The sequence below is a fragment of the Etheostoma cragini genome, chromosome 1 (genome assembly GCF_013103735.1).
Source record: "Etheostoma cragini isolate CJK2018 chromosome 1, CSU_Ecrag_1.0, whole genome shotgun sequence".
Taxonomy (NCBI): domain Eukaryota; kingdom Metazoa; phylum Chordata; class Actinopteri; order Perciformes; family Percidae; genus Etheostoma; species Etheostoma cragini.
Genome location: NC_048407.1, coordinates 33,354,032 through 33,365,895, shown reverse-complemented (window position 1 = coordinate 33,365,895; position 11,864 = coordinate 33,354,032). Strand labels below are relative to the sequence as shown.

The following is an 11,864-nucleotide window of genomic DNA, read 5'->3' as shown; positions in this document are numbered from 1 at the left end:
CCCCCCCCCCCCCCCCCCCCACCCCCCACCTGACTGTGGTTAACTAACACTGATGACCCTTTATTTTGTATTTTTTTCTATAACAGTTTGATTTGTGTCACATGCAAACCGAATGGTGTCCCACCCATAGTGGATTTGCATGGTTTACGATGTGTTTTTGACTACAGCTGTTTTTTGAACATGGTTGTGTTCTGAATGTTGTTCCTGCATGGTTTAATGTTGTACCGATGTCTAGGTAAAGATGTCTCAGCTCTTCTGTCTCCTCTTCACGATCACAGATGATTGTTTCTTCTTCTTTCTGACTCGGTTTGGACGATATTGCACTTTGTGGAAACTGACAGCAGCTAAACCCACATTTCAATCTTCAAACACAACGAAACGTAGCAACAGATCCTTGATGGGGAATTACAGCTTACAAAACGTGTGTGTGTGTGTGTGTGTGTGTGTGTGTGTGTGTTTGTGTGTGTGTGTGTGTGTGTGTGTTCGTGTGTGTGTGTGGAAAAATACACCCACTGTTGCTGTAAGTCAATGTTTGTTCATTTAACCTAAACTATAAAGGTTTGTGTCTTTTCTTTATGTGTGCCTTCTTGTGTGTATGTGTGTGCACGTCTGTGTGTATGTGTGTGTGTGTGTGTGTGTGTGTCTGTGTGTGTGTGTTTGTGTGTGTTTGAACAGTGGGAGGTTTATTCCAGGAAATGTTTCACTCGCCCAGATAGGTTTCCAGGGCAACCATGTTTCATGTTGTCTGATCTGCTATAGCAATAATCCAATTGGGAGAGCAAGAAAATGTGCATTTTCTTCTGTTTTATGTGTGTGTGTGTGTGTGTGTGTGTGTGTGTGTGTGTGTGTGTGTGTGTGTGTGTGGTGTGGGTGTGTGTGGGTGTGTGCGTGTGTGTGTGTGTTTTAGCTGTAACTGTAGTAAGGTCATTGACGCTCCTTTCCTTTACCCTTTCCTCCCTTCCTCTCCCCTTCCCACTCCTCTCCTCTGTGTGTAGATGCGCAGAAGAAGAGGATTGTTTTCCAAGTCACTCTAAGTAATCCTTCCCCCTAATGCATGGAAGCTTTCTACATCCTAGCCAGAGCCAGGGTGGGCATACAGCACAGTCAGAGGCCAGATCAGGGCTAGCATGTAGCTTCTCTGAGCAAATCCTCTATAGGTGGACTCTGTCTGATGACATTATCACACACCAGAGGGAAGTGTCGGTACACGATCCGTCCCGCCTGCACAATCCGTTCTGAGCATGTGCAAGATGTTCGCGTATATGATATCACGATGAACGCGTATTTACGACACTGCACGATCTGTTCACATAGACAGTTAAAGAAAGTCTGTTCACCTCCACCGGAAAGCTACCATTAGCTTAGCTAACAGCTAATTCGGCTAACTGCTAGCTGACAGCTTGATTCAGCCTAAACTAGACAGTGGGGAAAGCGGCTCCAGCTAAATTAAGACTTTACAGTAATAATAAAGACAAGTATTGAGTGGTTGTATTTTAAATGAGCACAAGTAGAGTAGAACTGACGTAACAGCTGTTGCATATTTAAACGGTTATTTTCATTCATTCATTCATTCATTTTACATGCTGTCTCAGCCAGAGACTCTATGACTTATGACATATTACATGACAGCATGTAAAATGAATACATTATTACTACACATTATGAATTATTACTGTAAAGTCTTAATTTAGCTGGAGCCGCTTTCCCCACTGTCTAGTTTTTGTAACGTTATTTTAGGCTGAATCAAGCTGTCAGCTAGCGGTTAGCCAAATTAGCTGTTAGCTAAGCTAACATCGTTCGGTGGAGGCTAACAGCAGACCGCTACTGTGGAACAGATATTGCAGTGCCGTAAATCCCTGGTAAATCCTCGTACATCATGATTGTCATCTGCGCGTGCGCTAACATATTGCACATGTGCAGAACGCTTCGTGCTGGCAGGCCGGCTCGTGTACCGACAGGAAGTTCAAGTCTGCCAAATTTGCCGTTGACACCTTTCCAACGTTGCAGGCTCAAAAAACAAACAAAAAAACAAACTAAGGCTACATTTACACTACTGTGTTTTGGTTTAAAAACAAATATCTTTTGCTGCGTTTACGCCTCGCGTCCTGTCCAATGTCCAATGTGAGGAGAGCGCAGATTTGAGTCGCACATGCGTCTTTTTGAAACAGGTAGCATATAAGATGCTAACGAGAGACTTCTGTAATGTTAATACAGGAAAAATTGACCTACTTAACCAAGTTGGTTCCCTGCTGGCTACAAGTTAGCATCAAACACAACAAAGGCTGTCAGTTGAATGGCGTTTATGGCGAAATGGTGCTTTGAGCTAACAATAGCTTTCAGTCAATCATAGATAGCTACAACGTTTTTGAAATGGCTGCTAGCTTAGCTACAAGTTAGCATCAAACACAACAAAGGCTGTCAGTTGAATGGTGTTTTGAGCTAACGTTAGCAATCAAACAACCATAGATAGCTACAACTATTCTGAAATGATTTCCATCTTCTGTTATTTATTTGTATTGAGAAAAGTTTATTATTTCGTGGATTTCACAAATTTCAGTATAACCATTTAAATCTGAACATGCGCAACTAAGATCTGCACTCGGGTCTGACTCCACTCTCATTGGGTGTGACGTGTTATTCCTTAATCCGTTTACATCTGAGCATGCGCAACTCAAATCTGCACTCACCGGGGAGTGACACGGCCACACTAGTCCAGCGTTTCCAAATCCCTGAAAACACTTCAGTCTGGACGGGCGCAAATGGACGCAAACAGAGACCTTTGGAAACGCCGATGCACGTCAGTGTGTGTGTGTGTGTGTGTGTGTGTGTGTCTGTGTGTGTGTGTGTGTGTGTCTGTGTTTGTGTGTGTGTTTGTTTGTCTCGGTGTGTGTGTGTATCTGTGTGTGTGTGTGTGTGTGTGTTTGTGTGTATGTGTGTGTGTGCGTGCGTGTGTGCGTGATCTCATGCGATATGCGTTGTCAGACGTGTTAATATGGACGAGGGTTAGTTTTGCTACTGGAGCTAGAACTCTTTTGCTGATGGAAATCCGTTTTTGTCTCAAAATGCCACTTTAAAATAACAAAACACAAAAGTGAGAAAGATAACGGCAAACTTGACAGACCTCACATCCATTGTTCATTTCACATTTAACAAGGGAACGACCTTGAGCGTTGGATGATGCTGCTGAGTCGGCTGTTTGGAACGAGCTTGCACGGCTTGTAAGGGTGGACGCACCTGACACATTTCATCAAAGTCCTCCTGTCTTCCCCCCCCTTCCCCCCCCCAAAAAAAAGTTTTTCAATGTTTTTTTGTTCCAGTCTCATTCCCAATCAGTGGAAACAGAGGAAAGGGTCACTGTGAATGATTGGCTTGCGTTTGGCCCGTGAGAAACTAAAGAAGGCTTTGCTAGTTCAGTCCTGCTGTTGTCAAAAGGTCGAATTACGGCTCGCTTTGTCTTCCAGACAAGGTCGAAGAGATGACGCACGCCCAGAAGTCCTCGCCTGTCGACACCAAGATTGCCACAATCAAACCACGCCCATCCAGCCGCTGTCTGGTGACGGCAGCTGATATGAATGTAGGTGACCAAAACTCAGGTGGACGTAAAAAAAAAATAACAATAACCCTCGTGTTGTCTTCCCGTCAAAAGTTGAAAATCAACACTTTTGTTGAGGCTTTTTATTGATGTTTTTAACTTTTTCCGACGTTTTTGTCCCTTTTGATGCTTAAAAAAATAAATGTTTGTCACTTTTTTTGACGTTTTCAACGCTGTTAACTTCATTTTTACAGTTATTTTTGGAATTTATGGTAAAAAATTAGGAGTTATTTTGACTAAAATTAAAGGAATGGATGTTGATGGATAATCACAGACTGGAATATGTCAATTTTTACTCAATACTATTTCAAAACACTTCCATTTGTTTTCAAATGATTTAAAATTGAATAAGACGCCCCAAAATTAATGAAAGTAGAGATTTGTACTTGGCAAAGAGCGTTGGGTGGAATCAATCATGTTATTTTGGTGAATTAAAAAGAACATTGATATAGGACAACATGAGGACAACATGAGGGCAACATGGGGACAACATGAGGGCAACATGGGGACAACATGGGGACAACATGAGGACAACATGAGGGCAACATGGGGACAACATGGGGACAACATGAAGACAACATGCGGGCAACATGGGGACAACATGGGGACAACATGAGGACAACATGAGGGCAACATGAGGGTTAATGCAGAGGAGGAACATACATGACCAAATGTTAAATTATGACTTTTTTTAAGACTTAGATTATTTATTAAACAGTTTTTATCATGGCATCTTCTATGTTGTGGTGTTGTTTTGGTTTAGTGTGTGTTAGAGTCATTTTGTAAGTACAGTATATGTACAAATGGTTCATAACACCACCCTTCCAGGAGAGAGCTAATGAAGAGTGTGTATTTCTGGGCATGTCAATAACAGATTCTTGTTTTCAGTCCATGTATCACGACCGCCAGGGAGTAGCAGTGGTGCCACCCACTGTGCCAGGGGCCTTTCTGGGGATACCTGAAAAGAGCACTTTGAAAAAGCAAAAGTCCATAGGTATGATGTGTAAAGGTTTGTGTGTGTGCAAATGTGTGTGTGTGTGTGTGTGTGTGTGTGTGTGTGTGAGTGTCAGCTCAGTTATGAACTTCATGTCCAGTACCTTGTGCTTTTAGCTAGTCGTAATATTCTATTAATGCTCGGAGGACTTGCGCCTTGTGCTCAAGCAATATTGCAGCTAATTATAGATAAATTAGAATGATCCAGTCAGCAAAGTGTGCTTTGAGGCGATAATATTGGAGGTCATTAAGCATTATGCTGAAACCTCATTCTCACTGCTGAACTAGAGGGACGTCATGCAGGCTGATGTAACTCACAGCGGTTTTGATTTGCAATGCCATCATCATTATTATATCAAAAAACGAAAGGCCTTTTTTTTTTTGCAATAATGGCATTGAAAGCACTTTTGGCATGTTCCTGTTTGATGCCACTTGTGTGTCAACTAAAGAGTGTCACTCATCTTTAAGGTCTATTAACTTTGTGCAAGCCATTTGGGTCTTTTAATTGACATTATTTGACATTTTTGATGTACATAGCCACTATAACTTCCCCATGGCTACTCTTCTGATACCACATTCTTACTCCCAACTCGTCAAATACTGGCGCTCTGGGTAGGAGCCCGCTAGCATACTGCTTTTGCATCATTGGTCAACAAGCTTAGTCAAGACTCCTTGGCGTCATTTTTCAATGGGCAGGGTAAAACCACTCAGTTAGGGTTTGGACTTGCACTCAAGTCCAACTCGAGTTGCTAATATCTGGTCTTGTGACTTGACTCTAACTGTTGTTCGGTCACTCAGACTTGGAATTGAGAGTTGGTGACTCGACTACAACACTGTCTGACCCCGGGGCCACTGACCAATCATCAGTATTTTACGAGTTGGTATTGAGAACACGTTGCTTTTGAATAAATTCAACACTCTGCCTTTAATACAGATGTTTATTTTTGTCCTTTATTTTAGTCCATCTCACCTCGTGGTGTTTGGTAATTGTTAATATTAATTCACCAGTCACTACTCTTCTCATTTATTTGGCTACTCAAAAATATCAAGGACCCCTCGCCAAGATAAATAAAGGTTAAGAAAGAGCTCACATCAATAAATGAGATGTGCTGTGTAAAGAGGAGGCCATGCTGGAAATAAGAAATAGGGATGTCTCCCCCAGCTTGTCACATCATTTTTCTTTCTTCTCAATTTCTCCAAGGTACATCGGAGGATGAGAAACAGGGATTCCTCACACCTCCCCTACTCAAGTTCTCCCGCAGCCTCTCCATGCCCGACACCTCAGAAGACATTCCTCCTCCTCCAGCCATCTCACCTCCTTCGCCACCGGACTACAACTCAGCTGCTGCCTCAACGCCCAAGAGCTACGGCACCACGCGACCCAGCTTCACCCAGAACTCACCCAATGCAGTGAAGACGATTAGCCGGACCACCGACGTTGGCACATTAAGGCGTGGTTATTTCCGCCAGAGCTCCGAGCACTTTGAGACCACACGCAGTCGAGGGCGGACGCCAGTGCCAGAGAACCCTTACTCCGAGGTGGGCAATAAGACACTGTATGTGCCAGCCAAACCAGCTCGAAGGAAGGGCATGCTAGTAAAGCAGCCCAACGTCGAGGACAGTCCCGAGAAAACGTGTCGCATGCCAGCTAACCCCTCGGGCGCGGTTTCCATGCCTACTACGCCAGTAGAACGAACTTGCTCTTCCATTCCCATCCCCACTATCATCGTTAAGGAGCCCTCCACAAGCAGCAGTGGAAAGAGCAGCCAGGGTAGCAGTATGGAGATTGAGCCCACCACCCCTGAACACCCACCTCTAACGCCCACTGTTTGTGGTCTGCGTCCTGATGACCCTATGTCTCTAAGCAACCCCTTTGCGGCAGCTATTGCCGGAGCAGTACGGGACCGGGAAAAGAGGCTAGAGGCGAAAAAGCATTTACATTCCTTCCAGTCAGTAGACATGGGGGACGATGACTTCGGTGGTCCCACACCAACACCTCGCCTTCGGCATTCAAAGTCTATCGATGAAGGCATGTTTAGTAGCGACGAGCGGCTTCGAAGGATATTGGGTCCCCCTCTCGCATCACAGCTTGGGCCCCCTGTTGGGGGAGGTAGTGGCAACATGACAGATTTCAACACTCCTGAGCCTACAGTGGTACGGGAACCTCTAAACACTAGAACAGGCCAGTGTCCTAACCTGGACAGTCCGGTTAGTCTCCCTGCCACTCCTCCTAAGAGCCACTACAGGGCCAACGGGACCTACCTCCATCCTGTCACCGGCAAGCCCTTGGATCCTAATTCTCCACTTGCTCTGGCCCTGGCAGCTCGTGACCGGGCGATGAAGGAGCAACAAAACCATCCTCAGAATCAGACACCAAATCCTCCTCAGGTTCAGCAGACGCCCAAGCACGAAGCCCAGTCCCTCCCGATTCAGCCAAGCCACAAACCAGACCTCCACCAACCGCTCTTTATCGACACCAAACTACGCTCTGGGATCGAGACAAGTTTCGCTGCGATCTCCTCAGCAACCATGGGCCGGCCTGGCCGAGGCGGTCTGCGGAGGCAGGCCACGGAGCAGAAGTATGAGTCTGATGGGGCACGGGAAGAACGGCAGCACCAGCCACTTGAGGAGAGGAAAAGTGCGCCAGCCGATGTGGCAGACGCATCACCGCCCAAGTCAACCGGGCTGTTGATGGTCCACACCAGCAACGAAGCAAGCAACAAGGTGAACAACCAAGAGGTGGAGGGCCAGGACAGCAACAGGCCTTCTGAGCTGAAGGACCCCAACCAACCCGATCCTATCAACGCTACAACACTGTCCGTCGATCCTCAGCCCCCCTCATTACGAAGGAGGAGCATTCCCTTAGGCGAGTCCCTGGACGAACCCGTAAAGCTGCCCTTCCGCATCCCCCCTCCCCCTCTGGCATCAGTTGACATCGATGAGGACTTTGAGTTCTCGGAGCCCCTTCCCCCGCCGCTAGAGTTCGCCAACAGCATTGACATTCCCGATGACCAAGCTAGTGCCATTGCAGAGATGCTTCATCAAAAGAGAAGGAATGGGGGACACCCTCTACCCCCATACCATGCGCACGCCCCACCGCCTGTCACTGATCAACACAAACGGGTGGCAAACAGCATGCCCCCCTCATATCCTCCCCTTCCGCCTGACTCAGAGTCAGGGGTGGGCGACTCAGGCATCGAAGAGGTAGACAGCCGCAGTAGCGGGGATCCTCAGCACATGGAGACCACCAGCACCGTTTCCAGCATCTCCACCCTGTCATCGGAGGGGGGCTTCTGCGACAGCGCTCTGGAGAGCCTTTACGCCACCGCAGACGGGCACGCCTTCCTGGTGGATCGGCCCCCTGTGCCACCCAAACCCAAGGGCAAGTCTGTCATCAACAGAACATCGCTTTATCATGACACTCTCATTGAGGAGCCCCCGGAGTCCTATGGGTTGCCGCCTCAGGCCCCTCCCCCTCCCCCTTCATCCTCGGAACCACCTAGGACTCCAACTCAAAGGACATCCAAGTTGTGGGGCGATCAGCCTCCTGAGCTGCGCAGCCCCCCATCCACACCAGACTCCAAGAACACAGTTATCACCGAGCTGAGCTCCATTCTGCAGCACATGAATCGCGACAGGCCAGCCAAGCCAGGAGAAAGCCTCGACTCCCCCACAGGGACCAGGGGGGGCTTTGGAACAAGGTACGTAATAAGTCCTTAATGGTTCTGGGTTTCCACATTTTTTTTAAATTTTGTGTATAATGCCTTACATATCAGTCCCAGATCTTCCTTCATCTTTTACTTTAGTTAATAATCTATCTCAGTGGTATGTTAATTGTGTAAGATATTGACTTCTCTCCCCTTATTGGTTGAGCAAATCCCTTATAGTCTATAGTGGTTTGATGGTGGGTCAGAGTTGCAGTATTTGCATGTAGAATTGTCTGCTGTTGTGTTGCAGCATGGATACTTTCGCATATCTATATAAATTGGGCTTTATTTCACGTCTTCATTGACATATCTAGCCATTCAGATGGTTTTTATTTCCCCCGGGTTTTGTGATATCTATCACAAAGGGGTCTACCAGCTGATCCATTGCATGCTCATTGTTGATTATATTTATAGGGGTATGAGTTTGGTTTTGTGTTGACAGGATTTTCTACTTTGTCTCCTGGTAAAAGCTGGTTAAAGAGTTGTGTGTAAAAAAAGGCTTCATATTTATATAAATGATAACCCCACACGTTTCATTGACGCACAATTAACTCACATTCTGTGATTCAATTCAATTCAATTTTATACATAAAGCACCAAATCACAACAAAATGTATCTCATTGAGCTTTTCTTAAAAGAGCAGGTCTAGACCGAACTCTGTGATCTCAGTTACAGAAACCCAACAGTTCCCACCAAGAGCTAGCACTAGGACACAGAGGCAAGGAAACACTTCCTTTAAGAAGCAGAAACCTCGAGCAGAACCATGGATCAGGGTGGGGGGGCATCTGCCTCGACCGGTTGGGGGGGAGAGAGAGAGAGAAAGAAAGAGAGAGACAAGGAGAATTGTAGCAGAGGGTGTGGAGCAGGAACATGGAGGCAGCAGGCGACTCCAAACACACATCCAGATCCAGATCCAGATCCACCTGCAGGAAGCGATAGGAGGAGAGAGGAGAGGGGCAAGAGAGCACAAGACTCCGGGAAAGGGAAGAAGTCGAGTTAGTAACATGCAGTAATGGAATGAGTTTGCATACAGATGGAGAGAAGGAGGAAGTTAGAGGTGCTTAGTGCATCATGGGAAGTCCCCCAGCAGTCTAGGCCTTTAGCGCCGTAACTAAGGGATGGTTCAGGACTCTCCTGAGCCAGCTCTAACTATAAGCTTTATCAAAGAGGAAAGACTTAAGCCTACTCTTAAATGTGGAGACGGTGTCAGCCTCCTCAACACATACTGGAACCTGGTTCCACAGGAGAGGATACAGGTGACGTGTGGCGTTTTGCAGTTTTAGAAATTGGAGCAGCTACAGCAGTCAGCCTCATTGATTATTTCTGTTCACAATATTTGGCATTTGAAATTAGTGTTAAAACATGCTTTTTTGTGATAGAAGTCCAAGTCTGTGAGGTTAGGGGGTCTCTCGCTCTTCACATGAAGTTTTCATTAAAGGGTGACTCTGAGTAGTCAAACCCCCGTATTCATAATGTAGCACACTGGTAGACTAGGGCTGTCAAAACTGGCCAAAAATGAGGTTTGAATATTCATACATAGCCTTGAATATAAAATTTGAATATCTATTTTTGCGCATTATGTCCATATGATGGCATAACAACACATTGGAAGACATAACCTTAAAAGGTAAACAAACCGACCCATTACAAAATACGTTAATAAAAATGTTGACGTTGGCTCTCACCAACAGAAGTTCCAGTATCTCGTTGTCTCTAATGGTAGACATATTTGTTGGGGTCTTCTTCTTCTTCTTCTTCTTCTTCTTCTTCTTCTTCTTCTTCTTCCTCTCCTGTCTTGTTAGTTTACTTCCCGTAGCAGCAGCCCACTGGCTCGCTGTGAATTCTCTTCCTGACCAGATGGACTCAATCTATGTCTGTTTCTTTTTACAATTCAAATCTATACTCAAGTTTTAAATATTCATTGACAGCCCGAGTGTAGACACCATTCACTCAGCTCATCCTTTCGTTTCTAAAGTGAATATTTACTTGGATAGAAGCACAAAATGATAACAGTAACCACAGGCTATGAATATGAAAGCGACGGCTGTTTCCTCGTTGATAGGTAGGATTAAGGGATGCAACATTTGATAATAACAAGATTGATTTCCTCCAAAGCCGTGTTGTAGATTGTTCAGGAAACGCGGGAGTTTGCAGTAACTGGGACAAGGTTTTGATGGACCCTGCACCTGAACCAGCTCAGCTCATGGATTTTTAAACTCACATCCCTCCTGTATGAGAGGGAAATAAAAAGCACGATGAATAATTCACCGCTCACATGCATTTTGTATGAATGGTCCCATCGCTCATCGGAGAGGTGTAGAGAGCAGAGGGAAGGAGATGATTCCTCGGGGTGTCCGTGCCTTCTGATCTAATAAACACCGCGAGAGCAACACATTGACGTCCATTTGTGGTAATTACAGTAAGATGCTCAGCAGCTGCTTAGGTCCGGCCTTGTTGTTCTCTCCTTCACGCTTCCTGCCACATGCTATCATGTTATCCTCACATCCATCTGTTGACCTTTACACCTTGTGCTCGTTTCATTTTCAGCTTACGCCTCTCCATCTTCATCTCCATTTTCTCCAGTCTCCTGTAGTTCCTTCATCTCTTCTTTCTCCATTGCTCTCTGTGTCTCCTTCATCTTCATCAGGTAGGTTTCATCAGCTGTGTTGATGTTATTGTCCATCGCTGTCACGGTGCATGGGTTTTTAGGAAGTGATGTTGTTGGTTTCTGCTTGTCCATCTATGTTTTGACACAACTTTGTAACCATGGTCTCTCAAAAAATGTAGAAATTACATACTTGAACTTAGGGCAGAGCGATATAAAAACATCTATTGTATAGGGTTGGGTGTTGTTCAGGTTTTGTCCGATGTGGTGCTATTTTTAACATTTTTAAACAGTGCCACAGCCTAGATGGTGCCTACAGTGGCTATAATAAGTTATACACCCATGCTAAAGTTGATTAAAAAGAGGAATTAAAAAAATATCTTTTGAAAATTGAATCTTAATGCCTTAATTCAAAACATTTTAAGGACACCAGTGTTCTTTCTGAATGAATAATGTATTACAACACATTAATGTATACAACACACAGATAATGTGAACACATGAAGGAATTTATTGAGGTGGCTTGGGAGGGTGAGAGAAACACAAGAAATAGATAGATAGATAGATAGATACTTTAGATAGATAAATACTTAAATAACTTTAAATAACTTAAAATAACAAAAATGGACTGGAAACTGACTATTTAACTCTAGATATGTTACTGAAATCCTTTCAATGTTGCAGAGTTGCAGAATAAATGATGCACAATGCAAAAGGAATCAGTTAATGACTTCATCACATGGCCTTCTGTTGACTCTCACTGTCATCACGGTGTGACGTGTTTCGGCCATTTTGTTCGGAGGGTTGAGGGAAGAGTCTGTTTGAGCTTCTTTATGATGCTAAGGTATCAGGTGCATGGAGCTGGCATCCTCTCAAAGTAAACTGTTTACCTATGGAGCTAGAACAGTGACAGTAACCTGTGGTATTGAAAATAAAATTTGGCATTGAAACAACAAATATTGGCAT

General features: G+C 45.0%; 1 protein-coding gene across 1 annotated transcript in view; it reads left to right on the top strand.

Moving 5' to 3' along the window:
* Positions 1-11,864, top strand: part of LOC117955424 (SH3 and multiple ankyrin repeat domains protein 2-like) — a 128,260-nt gene that overhangs the window by 105,828 nt on the left and 10,568 nt on the right. Inside the window, exons 18-20 of the mRNA XM_034889972.1 lie at positions 3,462-3,574; positions 4,481-4,586; positions 5,787-8,286. Of these exons, the coding sequence (XP_034745863.1) occupies positions 3,462-3,574; positions 4,481-4,586; positions 5,787-8,286 (2,719 nt within the window). The remainder of the gene's footprint in view (positions 1-3,461; positions 3,575-4,480; positions 4,587-5,786; positions 8,287-11,864) is intronic.